This window comes from Metarhizium robertsii, assembly GCF_000187425.2.
Source record: "Metarhizium robertsii ARSEF 23 chromosome Unknown MAA_Scf_11, whole genome shotgun sequence".
NCBI classification, from domain to species: Eukaryota; Fungi; Ascomycota; class Sordariomycetes; order Hypocreales; family Clavicipitaceae; genus Metarhizium; species Metarhizium robertsii.
In genome coordinates, this window is record NW_011942151.1 from 266,720 (window position 1) to 290,835 (window position 24,116).

Genomic DNA, 24,116 nt, shown 5'->3' on the forward strand with positions numbered 1-24,116 from the left:
CGAGAAATGTCAATCCCTCACAGCAGTGAAGACGAGGGTGGGAAATGATTACATTCGAGAAAGTTGATCCACTAATACGTCGCAGACGAGGCTATTCCGCACGGGACTACTTTTTGCAGTCTTTCTAGAGTAATCAGTTCAAGTCTTGTAAGTTATAGCATGTAAAACTTTGACCCCTGCGCAGCAGATGGACTCGGGGGCATACCAGGGTATCCCGAACATTGTCGCTTGCCTCGACACATTGTCCCGTTCAATGTTGTAGGTGATGAATAATCTCACTAGGTTAGATCCATGAGTTACTTGACAACAGGCAGACCGGAGTTGTCCGAGCCAGTATTCTCGACCTTTGCCTTCTTCTTTGGAATAGTCTACCCCTGGCAGGGAAGGGAGTACAGTTCCCCGAGCGTCCGATTGGCATGATATTGATGATAGGGTCCGAGTCTGTGTGGCACACCGAACTGTTAGATGGACTAGCAAAATCCAGGGTAGGCCCTAAAGTTGGAACCGTTAATAGCTAGGCTGCAATAGTCTATCCGTCAGCCTACACAGTCACGCGCCGCGAAGCCGGGTACTAAGAGACCGGGCCGACTTGTGGATACTAGTAGCAATAAGATGAGAGAAGTAGCCTTGGTTGTTTGGGAAGCGTGAGAGTTGTTGTCATGTTTGATGAGATTTAAGAGAGAATAGTAGCTTGGCCGGTACACTGGAGCCAGAACCAACGAGGTAGTAGGATCTTTTGAACTTTGAGACCATGGTGTAATACCGTGGAAGAAATGTCAACGAAATATAAGGGATACTAATTGCGCACCAATTGGGCCACATTCCTTTTTGCGACAAGAGACAAAGGTCACCACGTCGTCCCTCGGGATAGCCGGCCGACCGTTGCCATTCATTGCGTACGGGCAACATCATCAAAGATGACAAGCTAAAGACTGAATGAGTGTCTTGAATAGACTATCAAGCCACATTGCTTTAAAAACGAAAAAAAGTCAACCAAGCCTGAAACGTGGAGTGGTGGTTGAGGCATTGTCGTCGTCCCATTTGATCATTTGTAAGCCGTGTTGCCCACTGGCTTACATGGTGATGACGACATACGAGAAACAAGAAAGCCAAAGAAATTAATACAAGAATCTTGAATGGCAAAAAGTGTAGATGGCTGCGGGAATCTGGATCAGAGACCTAGTTGTCCAAGTTTGTACTCCATGACTCTTTATTTGCTTAGGACATGGTAGCAACTTAATTTCTACAACAATGGATCGTATGGATATGGCTGGAAAAACGTCTTGTACTCGCCTGTACATGTCAAGACAGGTTCCCGACCCGATTGCAAGCCTTGTATTGTGCATGTGGCTTGATTGATTACACGAATACCTCATGCCTTGCAAAGTGAACCCACATGCATTTACAGGCCCTGAACCTGTGTTCCCATGTGAAGTGAACTCAGATACTTATTGCAATCATTGAAACAGCATAGTGGTTAAAGCTATGTTAAGCTCAAAATTCTACTCATTTAACTTGCGGCTGGTAGGTGCACTCTTAAGCATAGGAGATCGTTGGGATCTCCAAATGTCCCTACCTCCCGCCAAAACCACCTTCACAGCATGATATTGCCACGGTTAATAATACAATAGTCGATAGTGTACAGAATAAATTCTAAAGACCACCCATTGTAGAGTCCAAATACTTTATTCGTTGGGTCATGTCATGTTCTTCCGAGTTATTTTGTGGCAATTGACCTCCAACCGACGTAGTGACTAGGAGGGGAAGAAAAACAAGTCTCGAGTGGAGAGTAGGCTTCGGTAGCTGCCTTGATGTAAACTGTACCAGCAGGCAAGTCTGTTTATATTCTGTCAAGTAGCAATTCCTATTTGCATAATGGATGCCCTGCCTTTTTTTACCAAGACCCTCAGATTCTGCAGTCCCTTCGATACTTAGTCGCCGCCGATACAGATTTTTAGAATCTTTATGAATGAGTGTTTCAATTTTATCGCACAGGTTTCCTAATTTAAGATGTCGACTTCGTTCTCAGCTGCGTTGCTCTAAACTCAATTTGGCACCAGCTGCTTCCGGAGCATAACGGCTTATTTTGGATGTGTGCTTAGCTGAGAGCTGATCGACAAAGCCGTTGTGGATCGGGCTGTTTAGTTGGCCAGAAGCCTTGTTCATACAAGAGTCTAGCTGAGCATGCTACCAAGAATAGCAACTGCGCAGGGTTGGCTCGGGGGCAATTACCAAGGGCTGCGGAGGATTCAAGTCTGCATCATGTGCCCAACATGCCTGTTGTTCAACATCGTGCCAGTTTCCGCGGCCTTGCATGCCCAACAGGTCGTCTCCTAAAATACATATTTAAAGCCCCCCCCTCCTTTTCCTCATATAAAGCTTATCAGAGACACCCGCTCCTTTTTCAATTCATAGCTCACACGACAAAATGAAAGTATCCACGCTGTTGCTGCTTTCCGCCAGCACACTGGCTATATGCCAAAGCCCTAGTAGCTGCAAAGGTGGTGGCAAGCGAAACGGCGCCGACTTTGTCCTTGTTGATCAAGGCATAAACGCGCATCTTGGCCCGCTTTCCAAAGTGTTCGCCAATGCCAACAAGCAGGTTAACGTTTCCAAAGTCTTCGACGATGGAAACCACCAGATGAGTGGCGCGGCAACCCAGCTCAGCTGGGAGAAAACAAAAGACTTCAACGATGTTGATACGAAGAAGTGGTATCCGCAAGGTATTTCTTCAACCGCCGATGCCGCCGAGGTTGGAACCTACGATGGCAAGGACGGCTGGCTGGTCAGCTGGTACAGCGACGAGAGTCACCAAGTGCGCATCTCCTTTGTGAATAAAGCCACCAAGAAGTACCGCCATGCATTGCTGGTTAATCCTTCGGCCGACGACGACTTTCAAGGCGTGGGCATTCACGCAGGCGGCATTATGTGGTATGGCGATACTCTCTGGGTAGTCGACACCTCCAATGGCATTCGTGTTTTCGACATGACCAACGTCTGGGAGGTTGGGTCTGGTGACAAAGTCGGCAAGATCAGCGCTGGGAAGTACTCCGCAGCGGGATATAAATATGTCATTCCTCAGATCAGGTTCGAAACCCACGCTTAGATACGTGAATACACGAGTAATCTAACTACAGTATGCAGGTGGTATAAATGGACGCCTTCTTTCCCCTTCCGATTCTCTTATATTTCTCTGGACCGCACTGCCTCTCCCGATCGTCTCATGGTTGGAGAGTATCAGCCCGACGAGAAGAACCCCATCCGCATGGTGCAGTTTGAGCTCGACTATACCACTCGTATCTTGAGGACTGGAGCGGACAAGAAGACGGCTAAGGGCGTCTGGGCATTCTGCCATGACATCCTGCGCACTCAGGGTGCCGTGCAAGCCAATGGCAGAATCTACGTATCTCGAAGTAATGGCGCCAATACGAATGGCGACATTTGGGGATGGATTCCAGGAAAGGGAGCCGCAATCAATAAAGGCATGGTCCCTCCCGGGCCCGAAGATTTGAGTTACGACAAGAGAGGTAAAAAGATGTACACTGTGACTGAGCATCCGGGCAAGAGATATCTTGTTACTTTGGATTCAACCAGGGTTAAATTTCCATAAATGTCACCGACAAAGTACAAGAGCAAATGGAAGCTTCATCTGCCACCCCTGGTTCAGTTTTCTGTGCATATATGCGATTCTACCAGTTCACCTATCTGCCAAGTGCTAGTCAGATATTCTAGCAGAGAAGCAAGTACAAGAAGCAATTTTCATTTGAGACTTTTGTATGTCTTTACAATCAATGCCTTGGCAAACCGCGTGTGACTAGTCGGCTATTCGAATGCCCAACGACGCGCTCAACCACCTCTTATACGCATCATTGTGAAGTATTCTCAACGGTAAAATTTTACACATGATGCAAGAATTCAAGCCAAAATACCATACGTGTCATTCTTTCTATATGCAATCTCTCTCTTCTATACTCTAACAATGCCGTTGTTGAATCAAGGAACCGTGCTCTTGCCAGACTTCTTCGAGGCCCTCCCACCAAAACCCCATCCAATCTGATGAGCGACATGGATAGTGACGCCCAACTCATCCGCCCAGGACCACACCAATCCCGGATTCTTCAGAAACATGCGACCAGCGGCAATCAAATCCAGAGGCGTATCGTCCTTGTCTTTGCCGCCCTCGATGATATCCCGGGCAACCTCTCCCGTCTTGATGCTCCCCACAGAACTCACCAACATGGCATCCCCGACAGCCGCCTTGATGGCCTTTGCAAAAGGGGCCTGGTAGCCCGGTCCGCCAATCACCTTCTGGTGGCTATGGTTGCCGCCGCTAGACACGTCCAAGACGTCGACGCCTCGCTCGGCAAACAGCTTGGCCAGCTTGACGCTCTCGTCGACTGTCCAGCTCGCGCCCCCGTCCCAGTTGGGGTTCGTGTCGAGCCAGTCCGTCGCGCTGATGCGCGCGAACAAGGGCATGTCCTTGGGAATCGCGGCCCGCGCCGCTTCGACAAGCTCGAGGGCCAGCCGAGTGCGGTTCTCGAAGCTCCCGCCGTATTGATCCGTGCGCTTGTTCACCGCCGGCGACAGGAAGCTCGATACGAGATAGCCGTGGGCAAAGTGAAGTTCGATGACGTCGAAGCCGGCGCGGACGGCGCGGCGCACGGCCGAGAGAAAGTCGCGCTTGAACTGGTCAATCTCGGCCAGGCTCATGGCCCGCGGCGTCGGATAGTGCTCTGCAAAGGGGGCGTCGCTGGGCCCGACGACGTCCGACGGCCAGCCTCCGACCTCGTCGGTGGCGGTTGCGCCGGGGCCGAGCCCAGCGGGGGTGAGCAAGGGCGCCACCGTCGAGGCCTTTCGGCCGGCGTGGGCCAGTTGGATGCCGATGAGGGCGTTTTGGCTGTGCGCAAAGTCGACGTGTTTCTTGAGCGTGTCCACGTGGGCGTCGAGCCAGATTCCCGAATCTTCTGGGGTGATGCGTCCGTTTGGCTGGACAGAAGTGGCCTCGATCATCATGAGGCCGGGCTGTACCGTGTGTCAGCCTTGCGCAACGACAAACAGGATGGGGAGAACAAGGGACTTACGCCTCGCTGAATCATGCCGCCATAGTGGGTAATATGCCAAGGCGTGTGAAAACCCTCGTGGGCGCTGTATTGGCACATGGGGCTCATCCAAATTCGATTTGGCATCGTGATGCCTCGGATTTTGAGTGGTGTAAAGAGCTTGGGTATGGGTTTACCAGATGGTTGGGGATCTACGGCGCTGCCAGCGACCGGGTCCTGCTCTGGCGTGAAGAACGGGACGCCTTTGGCAGCGACGTTGGGAATAGGAGCAAGGCATTTGGCAGTTTTCTCGGGGGCTGGGGTTTCGGACCGCGAGACGGGGATACCGTGATGAGGGTGCGAGATGCGCTGCGTGAGATATGCTGCCATGATGTAATCGACACACGGAACCAACCAACTCGGGCTGGGGGGTCACAGAATAAGGAGTCTTTGGTGTTGTGTTGCGGAATAGGAGTTGATGTCGTCTGATGGCCAAGGTAGTGTTATGACGAGGTGGCAGGCTGCTCCCTTTATACATGAACAGTCCTGCATTCGTCTCCCATCTCGCAAGGGCTGCTCATTGCGTTTGACGCAATGGTCCCTTCAAGGTTTCCTAGACTTGATTTCTCAGCAGTGAGTTTGGGTCATGTCGTGTAAGTAGGCTTGACTGCGGCCGTAATTGGTGCGATCCGGAATCGATGGTGTCAAAAGGCGGGACGGTGGATCCTTGGAGTTCCCACGGCGTCGCCATCTTCGGCATTTTCGGTGTCGTGCCGAGCCCTCGACCTGGCCGAGATGCAGAATGCGCCGGCAAGACTCGGCTGTACCCGAGAAAAGTGGCACTGGGAGATGAACCTGGTGCGGAGGCGTAAGCTGAACCGCAACCGGGATTGGAGGCGGTAGACACTTGAGTCTTGACTCTTGGTAAGATCATGGTTACAAATCTGCTTCAGCTCAAGCCGGACCAAGACTGTTGTATCGACACTATTGGTAATACCCTGTTTCCAAAGCACTCGCTGTTTTCTCGGCATCAAGTCCACCATCAGCTCATGGGCTCCAAAACCTGGCGCACTCGTCGTATGTCCTCTGCTTCCTCTTCCCAGAAACGTAGGTGTGCTAAACAAATCCCCAGCATATCTTGGACTTGCTGCTCAAGCCCCATTTTGGATACAAGCCCGATTTTCCTGGCACAAATTAGTATCAGCACGCGAGACGCCGATTCCCGACAACGAAACCAGGAGCCAGCATGCCGGTGCTGTAGCCCAAGCGTATGGAGAGGATTCAGACTGAGCACTACGGCCTTGTCGGCAAATTGTTTCAGGGCGTCTGCCAACGGCCAGTCGTGGCCTTGTTGTAAAGCCAGGCGGTACAGGAACGGCCGATACATGCGCAACCTGACCGAGGTGCAATGCAGCCACGTAGCCAGCTGCAACTCCGTTACTGTCGACAGGGAAACTGGCTCACCAAAGCACGAGATGGAAGAGGGCAGAGTGTGCTGCCATTGTAGCAACTGCTTCTCCAGGTCCCATGCTGTATTGGCCATGTCGAGGAGATTCATACTCGCCCACAGCGAAGGGGGTTTGGTGTAGAACTCGTCGTCTACCCGGCTAGAGATGCGGAGCAGCGCAATGTTTGAGAGGTAGGAAAACCACGAGTGCTCGTGCAGCGTTTTGAAGTCTTGTTTTTCCGCCGCATCGTCGACGGATAACAAGGCAGTTGGGGCCAACATGCCGACTGCACCCATGTCGTGGGTGTCGTGTAAGCCATCGACACTCTTGGGCGTTGGCGGCGACGGAAATAGGTACGGATACTCCATCTTGCCCAACTCGGATCTGGGCAAGTCTACCTCGGTGCAGATTTCGCTGCTCATCGTCAGCAAACATGGATGCCGCCGGCGCTCTATAGTGTCGAGTGTTTTCTACGAACCTCTCCGACTTGATGCAGCTCCAGTACAGTCTCTGTTCTAGACAACACCGCAGCTTCTCACCAGAGCAGCTCTCATCTCCAATCAGAGCATCATCGTGATAGTGTCCCGGTCCAATCTGCTGCGCTGCCGCTCGGCTTTTCAGGTACACTGTATATAAAGAAGAGGCGTGGAAGAATGCCTGCCAGGCTTGTACCGGCCGGAGAGTATACAGCAGGTAAATGCCGTTCAGAAAATGGCATTGGCAGGCTGTCAGACTCCCTCCAATCATCCCTATACGTCTGAGCGCATACTGGTAGTATAGCTCAGCTTGTTGCCGCGATTTCTCGTCGTCCCCCGATACGGAGCGCGAAGCTGATTCCAAGGGCTCTAGTCTCGTTTCCAAGGGTTTGGCAATAGAGCCCAGGGCCATGGCCAGGAGCTTTTCAAAAGGAAAGGATCCAAAATCAGCGACGTTCAGTTTAATGAGGGGAAAGGATGCGGGCGCAAATTATATACCACAAGGCATGTTTTCGCATCCCACTGCAGACCAAGCTCTGCAACGACTCGCCCGTGGTGCATCAAGGTCGTACAGTCCAGTATGGGATTCATGACGTGGACGAGCCTTAGAAATCGCGTCAACAATTGAGCAACCTCACCGCTGTCAAACAAGGGTAGCCCCAGCCCTGAGCTCGCCAGCTGGTCTGGTTCGTGAAAGTGGTTAGTAGCCAGAATGTTAGTTTCGGCTGAGCATTCTCCTAGACTGGAGCAAAATATCGGCCATTGAAACATGTAGTCTAATGTAGTAAACGTGGCAGACGTGCCGACAGATGATTGATTGGAGGCATGGTTCTGACACGTCTCGGCGGTTGGCGGCAGTCGCCTGAGTATTTCCTGGAGAGTGCTCGCAATTCCATTGCTACTCTGGTTATTGCTTGATGAGATTCAGTATGATGAAATTGTTTTTTTTTTTCGTCTCATCTCATTTATTATTTGGGTTCCGGGCAAATACTCACGGCTGGGTTTCGTATGGTACTGCCGGCACGGGGTAAACACATTCGCAACCAAGTCTGACGCATCCAGCACACGTCGGACGCTCATTAGAGCACTTGACCTTTCGAGCTCGACACACGCGGCAGGCCATGGGAGCACGCCTGGGAGCATCGCCCGTGGCACCGTCCTGGGTGGCATTTTCTGCCAACAATGCACGCCTTGGTCGTTTCGGCGTTGTGGATCCACGCACGGAGGATGCCCGGCGCGTGGTGGACATTTCAGTAGCTGGATTCGAGTTTCGGGATGTTGCCGAAATGGATACTTGATGTTGTGATGGAGTAGAGCAGAGGATTTCCAAGGTCAAAAGCCATCTCGGCATCGTTGCCGATGTATCCGAATTAGTCATCCACAACTTGCTCTGGTCATCTAGCCTCATGGCCATTGACGAGCAGATCAGCTGTTGCCCCACTTACCCTAGGTCTTTTGCAAAGACTGGAAAACATTCAAAGTAATAGCTTGAGGTGACGGCACGGACCGACAGAAACGATGCAGCGGAATCTGTCAAGTCAATATCTTCTGTTGCAATGAGGTCTACAATCCAGTGCAGTTACAGTGTTGATGTGTCACAGAAAACCACGAGTCTGGTTCTCCCAATACAGAGGTCCCACGCTAATTCAACACCTCATACAACACCACACGGTAGGGTTAGGGCAACATCACGATCAATTCTATGTACTCCGAAGGGTTCGGGTCATGAAAAATACGACGGCGGAGATGCGTTCAAATACTTGTCGCTCCCCCGGTACCAGTCCGACAAGGCCATGAGATCGAGCCTGGTGCTTAGCCACAAAGTTGCGACGGCAATACTACTACGTAACAACATACGGAGTACGGCCGGTGAGATTCAGCCTTAGTGGTGGATCCTCTGATAAAGGGCATTCCAAGCCAGTGGGTTGGACACGCGAATATTACACCGGCACTACTGTAGTAATGGGGCTGCGCATGGTTCACCGACGGCACCAAGTGTGTTGCTTACGGAACGCACGGCAAGTCGGGGAACAACGAAAGCTTGGCTTCAATGTTGGGAAGCCTCTGTGTATGAGAAGCGAAACAATGAAACAGCATCCGTAGCTGACGTGTGATTCGTGTTGAGACTTGTTTGCTTCTTGTCTGCTTCTTGTCTGCTCCATGTTGGTGCATGTGTAAGGACTGAAACACGTCTCAGGGGCCACAAGGGCGGCTCATTCATAACGGCAAGGTGTAGACCGGACAGGTCATTCATGTACAAAAGAAAAGACGCGACGCATCGGCCAAAGGCCTTTCCTTGTTGGAACAAAAGAAGTCCGGTACGGTTGTGCTGGCGCTTCCACCCGCGCCAAACCACCGCCCCGGCGTAGTCGGGCACCAATATCTCAAGCATCCATGTCAGTAGAATTTCCTCTTTCGGGCATATTCATGCAGGGTCCTCCATTGACGGGCAACCGAAGGGTCCGACACAAGGCCAAACGCCACGGCTGCGCCATCCCATCGCCCGCCCGTCGAGCCATTCAACTGGTGCTTCACACTCCACAGCGTCTTACACGCAGATGCTGCGCCCTGTTGGCTGAATCCCAAATGAACATTGCGTCGCCCGTTTCGGTCTCTTGCGGAATTGGCCGAGTCGGTCCAATATCCGAGGGGTCCGCGAGCATGGCGAGGTCGTATATCAGTTTGGGCTTCCCTGCCCCTACGAGTGTTTGCAGCGCCTACTCGATACTCTTGCCTTGTCGTTTTGTACTTGTTGTTGCTGCAGCTTCATTTTTGTTTTTTTGCCGTTGTTGTTTTCAACAGCTTCTGCCCGGCACGCAAAGCCGTTTCATATTTGTCCCTGCTGGGCCTTCAGGCTTGGAGGCCTTGCTCCCTCAGGACAGTTGGTCGGGAAATCTGGACTCGACAACCCGGCAATGCATCATCCGACAGTGATTCTCGCGGCAGCGTCTGCCCTCTCGGGAATCACACCGCCATGGCTTGCCCATGCCGCTGCCGTCTACCCAGGAAGCGGCCCTCCTCAGGCGTGTAAGTTGAATGTCACCACATGTGGCACAACGGCCTCGACGAATGCACCTCGTTGACCAAAGTTAGTTTCCTTGGTGGAACGGGCAACACCTCAGGCCCCGGACGGATATGCGCCAGCAGCAGTCGACTGCCCGAGCACCAGACCAGAGATCCGTATCGGATCTTCTCTCAGTCCCCAGGAGAAGGAGTGGCTCCCTAGACGGCGAACCGAGACCATATCCCACATCCGGGACTTTCTTCAAAGAAATGCGATACCGGGATTTGACAGCGAGAAATACTTGAGCGGAGCCACGGCTAATTCAACTGCTCTGCCCAACATCGGCATCGCGGTTTCTGGCGGCGGTTATCGCGCCATGCTGAATGGCGCTGGGGCTGTCGCAGCGTTCGACAGCAGATCTCCGGGCAGCACCTCAAAGGGCAATATCGGAGGTCTCCTGCAAAGTGCGACGTACATCTCGGGCTTGTCCGGGGGAGGCTGGCTTGTTGGTAGTATCTATACCAACAACTTTACTACCGTGCAAAATGCAGTCAACTCGGGGACCATCTGGCAATTTGGACAATCCATCTTGGAAGGCGAGTATTGCTGCACCTTGAAGATGCCCGAGACATGCTGACCGTTTTGCAAAGGCCCCAAGGGTTTCAAAGACTACTACAAGACCGTTTTTGACGAGGCTGATAAAAAGCACGACGCTGGATTCAACAGATCGATAACTGACTACTGGGGCCGAATGTTGTCGTTCCAACTCGTCAACGCCGAGGGTGGTGGTCCAAGCTATACCTTTTCATCCATTGCCGACGACTCGGACTTTTCTGCTGCAAAAGCGCCGCTCCCGTTCCTTGTTGCAGATAGTCGTGCTCCGGGGGAGAAGAACACCACAATTGATGACGCCTTGTTCGAATTCAACCCGTGGGAACTTGGCTCGACAGACCCTTCGCTCAATGGGTTTGTCCCCCTCAAGTACGTGGGCTCCAAGTTCAACAACGGCAAGCTGCCCGATTCCGAAAAGTGCATTGCTGGCTTTGACAACGTTGGCTTTGTCATGGGCACATCCAGCAGTCTCTTCAACCAGATTATTCTTCGACTCAAGGATTCAAATGGAAGCAAATACATTCCAGCAGACGTGCCCAAGTTCGTTGTCAAGATTATTCTCGAAATACTAACGGCTCTCGGAGACGCCGACGACGACATTGCCGACTGGACGCCGAATCCGTTCAAGGGCTGGAACAAGGCCGTCAACAAGGCCGCCACGTCGGATCGTCTTACGCTCGTGGACGGCGGCGAGGACGGGCAAAACGTCCCGTACCATCCGCATCTCCTTCTAGAGCGCAAAGTCGACGTCGTCTTCTCGGTCGACTCGTCCGCCGACACGAATGCATGGCCCGACGGCGCCGCGCCCATGAGGACGTACGAGCGCTCCCTCAGTCCCGTCTCCAACGGCACGAGCTTCCCCGTCGTGCCTGGCCGCAACTCGTTTATCAACCTCGGCCTCAATACCAAGCCGACATTCTTTGGCTGCAACGCTACCAATACGACGAATACCGCGCCGCTCATTGTCTATCTGCCTAACTACCCCTACCAGTTCCACTCCAACATTTCTACCTTTTCGCTGAGCGTCAATAACAGCGAGCGCGATGCCATGATTACGAATGGCTGGGCCGTGGCGACGCAACTCAACGGCACGCGGGATGCAGATTGGCCGACTTGTGTGAGTTGCGCCATGCTGCAGCGCAGCTTTGAGCGGACAAAAACGCCCGTCCCGGACAAGTGCAACCAGTGCTTCTCGCGGTACTGCTGGAATGGCACGATAGATGAACGGCCCCCTGCCAAGATGTACGAGCCGCAGCTGTACGGGACCGCCGTAGATGTCAAGGGGACATCGAAGAGTGCTGGTCTGCGGCTGTTGGGCAGCACTTCCGCTGCTTTGGCCGCCGTCGCTGCTTGCTTGGTTATTACGTAGTGAGAAGTTTTGCATGATGCATATGGAGTTTGTACATGTGTAAGCGTAGTGGATTTTACTCTTGTTGAATATAGTTGAATTCTGAACAGTGAACACATTGCGGGTTTCTCCGTGAGAAGCTAAATGCAACGCTCTACCCGGTGAGAAGATGTATCTCGGTATTGGCAGCTCAGCTTTGCGGGAAAGAGTAATAATTCTCTTTTTTATTCTTGATCGTTTTTACCGTCTTGCGGCATACTGCATGTCCCAAATTGCAGAGTTCCCATTGCGCCAAAGCCCCCGATACGATGAACTGACGAAGCCGCGGTATCAGATCCCCTGTCAGGCTGCACTACAGATTGACTTGTATTGACAAGTAACACACCAACAGTTTCCATGTGTGGCCGTTAAACACAGAAATTTGCACTTTCCAAGCTTCCCATCATTGCTGCAATGCTGACATCTACCGTCATGTTGGCGTTACTCAGCGATGACGCCAGCCACGTAATATCCTCGCCATGGCTCTGAATCCTCTTTCCCTGGAGCTTAAAGGGAATATTGCCAGTCGTACAATAGGCTGGTCTTTCGACAATTTGCGCTATTCTTGTCTGGTTTATGCGCGTCTCAATGGGAAACATGTTCTTGCCTGGGCGAAGGAGCAAGTTGGCAATGGCAACATTTCCGACGGGCTGACCGTCTGCAAAGCCCTGTAGTGTGACGTTGCCCTAACAAAACCTCTTAGCAGCATTCCACATTGCACAGTTCAGAGCCACAGAAACAAAAGGGTGCAATGTCGTAGGTGAGCCAGCATCTTCAACATACCATGTCAAGGGTATAGTAGGATGGGTTTACGATGACGGCTGTGGCGTTGAAGTTTGGCGCGTCTCGATCAAATGAGAGACTTGTATTTTGGAGCTTTGTGCCATTCAGCCGATTGAGTCCATTGAACTCTATGGTCTTGCGAACATTGACCGGGTACTTTTTGCTCATGCCCGCGGGCTTTACGCTTGTCTTTCCATACATGCTGATTCTAAGCGTGTGGTTCTGGAATAGCGCGTGGTTGAACTGTTGCAAAGCATTTTGGTCGGTGATTTCGACAATCTGACTGATATTCACAATCTGGAACTTGTTGGCATTGGTCTTGGGGAACGTGAGAGTCATGAAAGGCTGCGCATTCGGGACATTGGCCAGCGCTAGATTTGCCTCAAAGGAGTCGACTTCTGCCTTGACCTGGCCGTCTGTCTGGATGGTGGAATTGATTTGGATCAGAACCGAATCTGGTTTCGGGTCGAGAATGTTGATGCCTTGGATCTCATAGTTGGCGTCGTCAACCTTTCTCTGGGCAATTACGGGCACAACGACGAAAATTCTGTCCGAAAAGGGGACCGTTAATACACTGCTACTGTGTACGGCACGCGGAGAGCTTGTGCAGGGCTGGTGTCTGGACTCGGGAGGGATCACTCACGCGAGACACACAACCAGGACGGTGATGCATATCCACAAGACAAGATGAAGTGCCCAAAACCGCTTCAAGTGGTCAATCAAACGTTGCCTCTTGGGCGGTCTTGTGGACTGATACGACGTCCGACTGCCTTTTCTTGAAATGGAGGCTGCGACTTGGTGTTTCTCGGTCGGAATGTAGGCCAGGTTCGAGTCTGAATCGAAATGCGCGAGATACATAAAGGAAGGCATTTCACCGTCAAGACTCAAAGAGAGAGTCGGGAACCATGGCTTCCATTCTGCAATGTGCATGCAAAGCGCAGATGTCTCTCTAATTAAAATGCCACAAACTGGTCAAGTTGCATTTATAGTGGCTGCCGTGGATTGATGGACGCTTCCCCACGATTCAATCGCATCTATTGCCTCGGCGTCATGTAGAAATACAGCAACACTAGCGAGCTGGATGGCCAGTCATGGCCGGCCATGGAGCGCAAACCCTACCGAAAAGAGGAATCTAGAGACTCCAAGACTGTTGCATCAGGCTGGGCTAATGTGAAGGAGGGGACTCCTCGGCTCCTTGTGACAGGAATGTCGATCATGTGCCACACGTACCGAGTAGACAAGTCGCAGAAACTGCAGAACTTGGCAGAAAAAACCATGCCATGAATCGGGACGCCGAGTTGATAGAGTGCTATAATTCATGTCCGTCGTGAAATTTCCGAGAGTGTGTTTCTTTGTTTTGGCAACTTGTCGACAATTCGTTTCAGCTTCATCCATGCGTGATGGCTCCTGTCTTTGGCCGATTTTGTATGCAACTCGGCTGGACAAGTCTTCCCCGCACTCTCTGGGGCTTGATCCTGGTTCCTGGTCACTTGGAACATGAAGCTTCAAGTTGATAGGTCAATTCATCGAGTCTCCAGCAATGACACGGTAAAACAGCAGCGGGATACGACGTGTTTGCGAGTCCGTGCTACACCTTGACCCATGCCTCTTGTCTTGCTCGCGCTGAGGTTTGGTATTTCTTTCCCTTGTTCCCCATTGTCTTCTTTGCAAATCTAGTCGAATTTCCTGCCCATTCTCTACAGCACCAGCCTGGATCATGTTGGCGATCGGCTCGTTACCGCCATCATTGATGGTTGCCAGCTCAGGAGCATATTGACGAGATTGCGCTGCGGTGCAAAAAGTACAAGTCTCGTCTGTGCCAACCATGCAAGTTCCCCTTGATGGGTTTCGAAAACCCATTAAGCCCGCGGACTGTGGCACCGAGCAGCAAATGCATTCTTCCAGTCTGCTTCTTTTTCCTTCAACCAGCTCTCACCATCTACCCGCCCCCGGTGTCATAGAAGCCACCAGACGGGTCAAATTGCGCCTAAGCGACCATCCACATGGTTGTTGACAGTGCTAAAGAAAGACAGCATGGCCCAACCCGTGTCTCGATTCACCCGCTTGGTAGGACCGTATAAATCCCTCAGGTCCCACGGCGTTTGCTCGCTCGTTGATGCAAAGGACGAGTGGTTGAGCAGACTATTGGACCAAGCGGCGTGGCCGATGGATACATGTATTGGTGAATGCGTTCCAAAGCACAGCACGGTACAACCGGGTGTTCCTGGATGGCGGAGGGATTCCCGAATGTGTCAACATGAACTGATTGGCCCAATTCAACCAGTCGAAGCATCGAAACGCCACATTTTCCCCAACTCGACCTTTGGCAGAACCATTGATGGAGTTGTGGGATGCAGCCTCTGCCGATTAGCCGGAGCAACCATGTTAATGCCGGATTTTGGCTCGGTGAGGTCCATGTTGAGGACGGATGGAAACAAGGTTATATTCTGTCCTCGAAACGAGGTGTTTCTTTCCTTGTCTCTTTTCTTTTTTCCCAATGAGCCGACGTAGAATCCGTCCAAGTGACACTTTGAGATGCATTCACTGCACATCCAATTCGTGGTTCTGGGACTGCACATGTCCCATTCGGTTGCGGCAGTCGTCACTGATATTCCCAGTATATACACATCTTGGGGAGAGCTCTCGGTCTATGCCGACAACGCCGAGGATGCCTTTGGGGTGCAATATGTTGGCCTCCCAGATGGATGCCAAGTGGTGAGTCGCACCCTCTCCGGGGCCCTTGACCACGACAACGCTCGATTTTGACTCGGACCGCGTCAGGAATCTGTGAGCACTCTTCAGCGCCACGCGGAGCGATATCCAGACAGCGTGGACGGAGCAGTTACCGGCGGATTCGCGCAAAAGGTGGCAAACTACAGCAAGGCCAACGGCGGCGAGGCATTCACGGGGCCGTTGACGTTTCTGAATTCCTATGTGTACATCCTGAATGACACGGGACTTCTCACAGGCCGCGGCGCCAGCACCGAATTCAGCGCGGGCGCATCGTTTTGGAACCGATACGGGCGGACTCTGTACAATGCCTCGGTCGCCCAGTTGCAATACAGCCCGACCTTTGCGAGCAATGGGAGCGCGCGCCCCAAAGTCACTCTGCGAACCACTGGACAGTCGAGAATCGAGAATAGCCTGGTCAACTGGTCACTCGGGTTCTTCGGTCCGTCCTTCAACTCGACCCCAGATCCAGCACTGACGGAATGGGAGAGCCCGTTTCGAGTCGTCGTTATTCCTGAAGGCGGCACCGAAAACAACACTCTTGCTTCCTACGACAGCTGCTTCAACGACAACAGCGACTCAAATGCCAACATTGCGTCTCGGCTCCAAGACGCGTACAAGAGGGTGTACTTGCGCTCCGCGCTTCGTCGGCTCCAAGCGTACGCGCCACGAGGCTTCACGTTTGACTACCAGGACCTGTATGCCATGCAAATGACGTGTGCTTACGAGTATTCCTTCATTGGCATGTCCGACTTTTGCAGCTTGTTCACGATGGAAGACTGGCACGGCTTCGAAAACGTCCTCGATCTACAGTGTGAGCAGGCCGTCGCCATCGTCCGATCCGGCTTCAATGTTTGCAAAAATTAACACGGCGGGCAGATTATTACCTCTACAGCTACGGCAATCCCACCGGCCGCGCCCAGGGCATCGGCTACCTGCAGGAACTAATGGCTCGCATTCGTCACCAGTTCATCACGTCTTCCAACTCATCCGTCAACGCCACGCTCGACGACAACCCAACCACCTTTCCTCTGGGACAGCAAATCTATGCCGATTTCTCCCACGACGACATCATCATCTCGGTCCTGACCGCCATGTCGCTAGACTACCTCAAGGATGCGCCGACAACGTCCAAGTTCCCCCCGAGCTCCGACAACCACTTCACCCTGTCGCGCCTCACCCCCTTTGGGGCCAACCTCATCACCGAGGTCATTGGCTGCGGCGCGTCTGATCCAGAGCCCGTGGAGAGCCGCCGCGTTCCTTATGCGCCGGGGCAGTACGGCTACGAAGCGTCCAACTCGAGCTACAAATTCGTGCGGATGCGCCTGAACAATGGCATCCTGCCGCTCAACACGATTCGCGGCGGGCAGTGCGGCAACGCAACGTCTGGCCGGCTCGACGGCCTGTGTGCGCTGGGTAGTTTTCTCGAGAGCCAGGAGAGCGCATTCGAGTTGAGCAACTATGCCTTTGCCTGCTTTGGCAACTACACCCTCGCAAACTCCACCACGGGCATCGACTATGATGGTACGATTGTCCAAGGGAGGGATTACACTCGGGTTTGAGTGACTTGGGCGTGATGATGGCAGGATCTGACATGGATGCACATGACCCTCGATGCTAGCCTTGAAAAGGACACGATGTGTTGCAGAACGCGGGCACTATGCGTAGATGACGATGCAGGGCGACTGGTATAAGCACTAACGAGACGGTGACGTAGCAGGGAAACTCGACGTGCAGCTACATGTTGAATTGTTACTAAATTAGACATTGACAATGTCATTGTCGATGCGAACCGCATTTCCATTCACTCGGCGTAATCGGACAATTGTTTCGTAGCCTTGGCCGCCAACACCGCTTTACATTCCTCCGTAGTAGTCTCGGCCTTTGTCTCGGTGGTGGAGATTTGTATCCCTCCATGTTTATGTTTCAATCGGCCCCGTTCTAAACAACTAGTTCGTTCCCGTCTAATTGCCGTGCTTGGCAGGGTCTTGTGGTCGTCACTTGACACGGCCACTTCAGCGGTGAGTGTCCATTGAGAAGCATCGAGGTGATATCCCTTCAATGTTACGTAGTTGGTAGTCCTCCTTCCAATTCGTTTGCGGGCAGGGACTTGCTCATGTGTTGTGTTGGCGAGATGCTCATCTTGAACCACTTGACTACATGTAGCCAGGGCTACATACGCTTACATGGAACTTATTGTTTATTTCGCCTCGGATAAACGCCACTCCAACAGTGAGCCTAGGTATTGACAGGCACTGATTTTGCTGCACGGAAGTCATTGCCGGCCCAAGCAGTTGGAGGCCTTGTGATCATGGCGACCGTGGACAGTAACACCAGACTAGTTAGTTGTCAACGTAGCAAGTGCCTGGCTTCAGCGGCGAGACATTATCCACTAATGGCCGTGATTCCTTGTGCTCGGCCGTCAAAATAGTAGGTACTAGGTGGCAGCGAGACGGAGGCCGGACGGACTGGTGACCATCGGATGAGCATCACTGGCGGGCCAACCAGCTCAGCTTCACCGTCATAGGGTTGCAATGACGGGTAGCGGATGCAGGGAGACAGACCCGGCCTCCCGATGCTCGTATTTGCCCCCGCAAATAAGCGTATTGAATGTGGAGAGAGTCTTTGCCGTTGGGTGCCGTTGGGCGCACCACATACGTCAGAATCCGTCATGGCTTAGAGTCAGTGTCCGTCATGCACCCGGCGAGCACTGAACGTCGGTGGACTGACCATCACTGAGCAACTCGGCCAAGTGTTGCTGGGGGGTTGTGAATTGTTATATATACCGGGCATTGGCCTGCAAGGTGGACGTTGGAACCCATCTCTCTTGAAATCAACATCATCTCCTACGTCAACACCATCCCCGGCTTCGAGACTCTGTGCACCAACCCACAGAACATCCGCCAAACTATTGATTGACAATACTCGGACAAGAATGAAGTCTACGGCTGTCTTGGGTTCCCTCGCCTTGGGCGGGCTGGCAGCAGGCCAAACCGTCCAGTCAAAGCCATTCAACCTGCTCGTGCAGTCGGACAGCAAGGAACTCGACGGCCGTGCCCTGAGTACATGTCACACGGGGGCGGCTATTGAATCCATCTGTCTTCTCAGCGACGCCAAGGCCGTCTTCAACCTCAACACCACCGAAGGTGCCCAACCTGGACCCGGTGGCCTTTCTGGCGTTCTGGCTTGGACTCTGCCATCTCGTATGTATCATCATCATCATGTCATGAATGAAGCCACTGTGGCAAGTGTCAACTAACCAATATTTCACAGAGCCACCTATTCCATCCAGCATGTCCTTCTACACCGACCCGTCTACCAACGTTGCCCTCCCCCTCTTCTATCCCGGAGCCAACAACGTTCAATACGTCGGCTTTGATGGGGACGATCTCATGAATATTGTCAGCTACCTTGATGATACGAAATCACCGCCCACTGGTCAGGATCCCCGTGTTCTCAAGCGTTGGTACGTCTGCACCACATACAACGTCGGCTACACCTACCAGACTCTCACTTGGGTCCTGGGCGGCGCAAACCCCCAGAATCCAAGCTGTGTAAAGGTTGATGTCAAGAGAAAGTTTGTTGAGGAATAGACTGAGGTCAAGAGGATATGATGGGGATAGCATAGCATGGTATGACACTTGGCACGTAATACAATTTAATATAATACACAGTCTCGCAACCACTGGCATGTTTGCATACAATGGATTGGCCTTGTGCCCTGTGACATTTACAAAAGACTGCCCGACTGACTACTACCCCCGAGACTCAGATCTCGGATGCCTAAAGAGGCAATCGGTGGCCAAACGGGGAGGAATCAGGCAGATTAAATCCCCAGACACGCTTACAATCCCATCTTACGCGCTCTTTGCCTTGTTCCGCTCCCTTTCTCCGAGTCAGTGCGTCTATCACGGCTACTATGCCCTCTTGGGGAATCCCTTCTTTATGCAAGATCCAGCGATTCGCTACTTCATTAGCAATAAGATCATTGTCACGACGGATATCCAGCGCAAGAGAGTCCCGCTGACAATCCACGAAATTATGCACACGATTGACCAACCATTTGCCAGCGCATTGGTGTGTGCTTGGCTGAAGCGTATTAGGTTGTCAATCGCTTGTTTCTTTACTTATTGTCATCCAGTAGAGACTGATGCGTAATGCCGGCAAGCCATGGCACTCACGTCGAGGCCTCAAGACACATACGAGTCCTACCCATGGATGCAGCCGCCCATGCAGTTGACATGTATTTATTAAGCCTCTCTGTTTCCCCTACTTCTTTGCTTCGTACAATGCCACCGGCACGCCCTGTCCCGGACATCCAACCAGCTCCGCCTTGTGAAACTGCGCATTCCAATCGCCGCGGTATTCCACACGCTCATATTTCTGCAAAAGGCGCACCACTACGCTTCAGAGTTAGCATCGTCTCCCATTCCAAACGGGCGTGGAAAGAAATCCTCACTGGTAAAGGCCATCTCGGTGACGGCAAAGTTTTGGCCGATGCAGATTCTCGGCCCGCCGTTAAAGGGCACGTACTGCCACGGCTTGGGGGTCCATTTCTCCCATCGATCGGGGCTGAAGATGGCGGCGTCGGCGAAGGAATCCGAAACGGGCGGGTAGAGATCAGGTCGGCGCTGCATAGCCATGGTGCTGTAGATGACGATGTCGCCTGTCGACGTTGCGATTTCCGGCTGGCCTTCGGGCGTGGGAAGGGTAGAGTCCTCAACTACATCACAGATAGTCAGTGTCTGTTCACATCAGTATACGGGCCAAGCACGTACTGCAGCCGCGAATGTTATAAGGGACCGCGGGGTACAGCCGCAGAGTCTCGTTGATGGTGTGCGTCAGGTAGGTCAGGTTTTTGAGGTCCTCGTACGATGGCGTTCGAGTTGGGCCGACGTGCTCGAGGACTTGGTTTCGGAGCTTTTGCCACACGTCGGGGTAATTGGCAAGTTCGTAGAGAGCCCACGATAGCGTTGCGGCCGTCGTGTCTCGGCCGGCAATCAAGACGGCAAAGATCTGGTCCCGGATCACCTGGGGGTCTCGTGAAAACAAGGCAATGTTGTGAAGAAAGGTGAATTCCTTGTCCGACTTTGACAGCTGCTCGAGCTCCTCCATGGGCAGGCGCAGCGTTGACTCAATGTACGGGGTAATGAAGCGCTCGATTACTTTGATTCCGTCATAGTATTTGCGCAGTGGCAGTACGTGACGGAATGGGCTGCACGCGGGATGGATTAGTACAGAGATGACTCGGCGCACGTCACGAAGGCACAGGGAAGACGGGGTTTCACGTACTGCAGGATGACTCGAATCATCTGCATGCGTTGTACATCGGTGAAGGCTTGACTGAACTCGCTGTTGGGGTTGTCCAAGGCACCGACAGTCTGCCCCAGGAGGAAGTCGGTTGAAACATCCAGCGTCATGCGGTAGAACAAGTCGCAGATGTCGACAGTCTGTCCCGAGGCTGGAAGCTTGGACATCAAGACATCGGTCCATTGCGAGAAAATCTCAATGTCTCGGACGCGCTCTTTTGTGAACATGGGTCTGATGAGAGCGCGGCTCTTCTGCCAGAGCTGTCCGTCGGTGGTGAAGATGGAGTCTCCCAGGAACGGGCTGGCCGCCGTGTGGACCAGCTCCCCCTTTCCATACTGGGTGAACTTGCTCGTGAGAACGGTTTTGATGTGCTCTGGATCCCGAGTAATGACGACGCGCCGTCGGCCAAACTGTAGCTCGACAACATGGGGGTTCTGGGGGTCCCCCTTGCTGAACATGGTATTGAAGTGCTCCAGCATGCGGTTTGTTGCTTGCATATAGGCCGATTGGGCAAAAAAGAACAAGACTGCACAAAAGGATTAGCTCGTGCGGGCATCGATGCGAGTGTTGGCCATGTACCTCCAAAAGGGTTCCCGGACAGGATGGGCGCCCTCGTGCCGGGACTCTTCCGCAGCCGAATCGGCATGTAAATTAACTGAAATATCCATAATGCCATGAGAAAACCCGGCAGTGCCAGCACCACGGCCCACGGGTTCACTGTAACCATGAGCATGGTTGTTGCAGGCAGGTTGCCGCAGTAAGAAAGACGTCTGGTGTTTTATGCCGCGTATTGAGCGCCGTGTTTGGGGGGCTCCGGAGTCTAACGCCTTGCTCACCAACAACGATGGGCAGACGAGTGGCCGGCACTCGGGTCGATACAGGTAGAGACGGATCAATGGTATTTTATAGTGCTGGGAGAAGGGTCAATGGGATGTAAATGCCGTTGACCAGGTTGGTGCGTTGATGACATGGCCACGGGAGAAGGGGGAACGGAGCGCAAAGGGAGGGCACCCTGTCACGGCCATCGGGCAATCGGGCAAAGTGTTGACGCCTTGCAAGCTCTAATTATGAACCATCAGAACGGTACCAAGACGCAAGTGGAGTGATGGACCGTGGCGTCGACTGACAAGCTACGTGCCATTTGACGGGCCAGGCGGAGACTGCGATGTTGCATGGAGCTGTCCGGAGCCGCGGAGCAACTTTGCATTTGATACAAGAGTATGTTGAATCTTTCGAGACCAGATGCAGACTCCACCCCCGCATTTGATTCCATGTCCTTGACGGCTTGATCACCGGACTCTTGCGGGCGAACCAGTTTGCTTGCCATGGTCAGCTTGAGAAGCATGCCCGGCTGTCTCAGCTGCCTCTCAACCTCGACGCCAGAGGGGTTGGGGCTACGAGTCAGTTTCATGTCCCAAAGGAACCTCGACCGGACGTGTCGACGGTGACCCCTCTTCACATGCTTGCCAACCCTGGGTGACAAGCCAAATACAAATTTGAACCATCAATGGAAATCCCCGCAATTTGCGTGTCGGGCCTGGGAAGTTGCGCGCATGGGACGGCGGGTGCGTCAATGGCACCATGTCTCTGTATCCCAACTGCCGGAGTGAGACACGCACGGATAAAGAAGCTGTCAATGGCATTGTCCCGTGCCGGCTTATGAACCAAGCTAGGGAGTACATATGTAGGTACCAGCTAACTAAACGCCCCTGTATTCCTCCTCTATCAAGTTCGCGCAGGGTTCGAGAAACAGCATCACATGCTAGAGGAACATGTTCAAATACACAACCATTGACCCTGTGATATTCGTCCAACAGAGAACCGTTCAGCAGATAGTAGAGAGCATCATATTCCCGTAGCAACGCACAGACGGTGGCTTCTTTCTCCAACGCAGAGCGTCCTGCTTGGTCTTCCATTTTGGTCGGCACGAGTCCATTGCGCGCTGTTCATGTCCATCAAGTTGGGCCAGGGATATCATTCTCTCGAGTGTCGATTCCCCAAATGAGAGAAATCCCATGCATGAGCCTCCTTGACCCGTGTTTCATGCCCCCCCTCCCCGGAAACGCGATTGTTGGCCACGACCAGCGACGTCCTTCAAACCCGGTATGCACGTACTTGCGGAGTCAAGTTGCTTATACAACCCCGAACTCCGCTGTTTGTCTTTCCGAAATCCATCTTTGCACGTGCTAGCCGGCTTTATTTGGCCTGCACTTCCAGAACGGCCAGATTCTCGAGCACGAGCTGACGGGCCTTTTCGCCGTCCCCTCCTGCTCGCTGCCTCGCCTCGGCCAGCGCCTTCTTGAACTTGCCGTTGGTGGCGTGAAGGGCATCCAGCAGCCCCGTCGGGCCAAAGTTTTCGTCAAAGGCAAAGTGGTGAAAGTCGTGCTGCAGGTTCGAGTGCATCCAGGGAATGTTGTACCCCGAGTGCGAGCAAATGGTGCCAAACTCGAGAAAGACGAATGTAAAGACGGCCTGCGACCAGTGGTGCCTCACAAGCAGGGTGCCAATGACGTTGGGGAGCAGGTTGGACAGGATGTGCTCCGTCACGGTGCAGTACGTGGCCGCGAGACCTACCGGCGCCGTGAACTCGTGGTGCTGCTTGTGGAACAGCGAGTAGAGCGTCTTGCCGTGAAGCAGTCGGTGAATATAGTAGAATCCGACTTCGGTACACAGCACGTCGAAGAGGATGGTGGCCACCGTCTCCAGCTTGCCCGGCAACGCGGCCGAGCCGACGGGCCGCAGCGGGCCAATGTACATGGTCGCGAGGAGCAGTGGCCCGGCGACCAGGACTTGGTTTCTCAGCGAGATGAGGGCAATGTGGGCGTACTGTCGGAGGTCGACTCTGACAAACGGCTGCGTCTTGTACTTGAACAGCCACGCCGGGTAGCCGGTGAGATCGGGGATCGCAAACACGGCGCCCCAGACCCAGAAGAAGATGGACGTGATGAGAAAGGTGCCCCAAAAATTCACGTTCCATTCGCCGTAGTTTGTCTCGATGCCGTCGTAAAAGTTGCGCCCGAGTTGGGACGCGTTGAAGGCAACAAAGCTGCCCACTATGACTACATCAATGGCAAACGACTTGAGGGCGCCTCCGTTTTTGAAGGCGGCCGTTGAATAGAGCCATCTTTTGCTCTGTGGGATTGGATTGCCAGACAGGTCCTTTGGCACAAATCGCTTGGAGCTGCGCGAGACCGGGACCTGTTCCCCGGTCGCAACCTGCACAGTTGTGCTTTGGGCCATCTGGAATTCGGTGCCTTGTATGATGCCTTTGTAGCTGTACTCCTGCCCCAAGATGTAACGTCAATGAGCTGCTGAGTGCTGAAAGGC

At 53.0% G+C, this 24,116-nt stretch overlaps 9 protein-coding genes across 9 annotated transcripts; 4 read left to right on the plus strand and 5 right to left on the minus strand.

The window, feature by feature from the left end:
* Positions 1–2,428: 2,428 nt before the first annotated feature.
* On the plus strand, positions 2,429–3,610 carry MAA_06621 (DEHA2F08118p-like protein; the record flags this gene model as incomplete). The annotated part of the gene is made up of 2 exons (XM_007824619.1): positions 2,429–3,087; positions 3,145–3,610. The coding sequence occupies 2 exons, from the start codon at positions 2,429–2,431 to the stop codon at positions 3,608–3,610; spliced, it is 1,125 nt and encodes a 374-aa protein (XP_007822810.1).
* Positions 3,611–3,993: 383 nt separating this feature from the next.
* MAA_06622 (Aldolase-type TIM barrel) lies at positions 3,994–5,429 on the minus strand (the record flags this gene model as incomplete). Its single annotated transcript, XM_007824620.1, has 2 exons — positions 3,994–5,022; positions 5,082–5,429. The coding sequence occupies 2 exons, from the start codon at positions 5,427–5,429 to the stop codon at positions 3,994–3,996; spliced, it is 1,377 nt and encodes a 458-aa protein (XP_007822811.1).
* Positions 5,430–6,081: 652 nt separating this feature from the next.
* On the minus strand, positions 6,082–8,314 carry MAA_06623 (Zn(2)-C6 fungal-type DNA-binding domain protein; the record flags this gene model as incomplete). The annotated part of the gene is made up of 4 exons (XM_007824621.2): positions 6,082–6,901; positions 6,966–7,384; positions 7,462–7,876; positions 7,959–8,314. The coding sequence occupies 4 exons, from the start codon at positions 8,312–8,314 to the stop codon at positions 6,082–6,084; spliced, it is 2,010 nt and encodes a 669-aa protein (XP_007822812.2).
* Positions 8,315–9,878: 1,564 nt separating this feature from the next.
* On the plus strand, positions 9,879–11,948 carry MAA_06624 (lysophospholipase precursor; the record flags this gene model as incomplete). Its single annotated transcript, XM_007824622.2, has 3 exons — positions 9,879–9,990; positions 10,057–10,476; positions 10,618–11,948. The coding sequence occupies 3 exons, from the start codon at positions 9,879–9,881 to the stop codon at positions 11,946–11,948; spliced, it is 1,863 nt and encodes a 620-aa protein (XP_007822813.2).
* A 386-nt stretch (positions 11,949–12,334) lies between these two features.
* Positions 12,335–13,619, minus strand: MAA_06625 (uncharacterized protein; the record flags this gene model as incomplete). Its single annotated transcript, XM_007824623.2, has 3 exons — positions 12,335–12,652; positions 12,750–13,296; positions 13,393–13,619. The coding sequence occupies 3 exons, from the start codon at positions 13,617–13,619 to the stop codon at positions 12,335–12,337; spliced, it is 1,092 nt and encodes a 363-aa protein (XP_007822814.2).
* A 1,665-nt stretch (positions 13,620–15,284) lies between these two features.
* On the plus strand, positions 15,285–17,041 carry MAA_06626 (Histidine phosphatase superfamily, clade-2; the record flags this gene model as incomplete). Its single annotated transcript, XM_007824624.1, has 3 exons — positions 15,285–15,464; positions 15,531–16,293; positions 16,359–17,041. 3 exons carry the CDS (start codon positions 15,285–15,287, stop codon positions 17,039–17,041), a joined length of 1,626 nt encoding a protein of 541 aa, XP_007822815.1.
* Positions 17,042–18,414: 1,373 nt separating this feature from the next.
* MAA_06627 (uncharacterized protein) lies at positions 18,415–19,072 on the plus strand (the record flags this gene model as incomplete). The annotated part of the gene is made up of 2 exons (XM_007824625.1): positions 18,415–18,682; positions 18,753–19,072. The coding sequence occupies 2 exons, from the start codon at positions 18,415–18,417 to the stop codon at positions 19,070–19,072; spliced, it is 588 nt and encodes a 195-aa protein (XP_007822816.1).
* A 676-nt stretch (positions 19,073–19,748) lies between these two features.
* MAA_06628 (Cytochrome P450 CYP539B4) lies at positions 19,749–21,522 on the minus strand (the record flags this gene model as incomplete). The annotated part of the gene is made up of 5 exons (XM_007824626.2): positions 19,749–19,879; positions 19,939–20,202; positions 20,258–20,694; positions 20,772–21,315; positions 21,369–21,522. 5 exons carry the CDS (start codon positions 21,520–21,522, stop codon positions 19,749–19,751), a joined length of 1,530 nt encoding a protein of 509 aa, XP_007822817.2.
* Positions 21,523–22,985: 1,463 nt separating this feature from the next.
* On the minus strand, positions 22,986–24,029 carry MAA_06629 (sterol desaturase; the record flags this gene model as incomplete). The annotated part of the gene is made up of 1 exon (XM_007824627.1): positions 22,986–24,029. The coding sequence occupies one exon, from the start codon at positions 24,027–24,029 to the stop codon at positions 22,986–22,988; it is 1,044 nt and encodes a 347-aa protein (XP_007822818.1).
* Between the last annotated feature and the right edge of the window lie 87 nt (positions 24,030–24,116).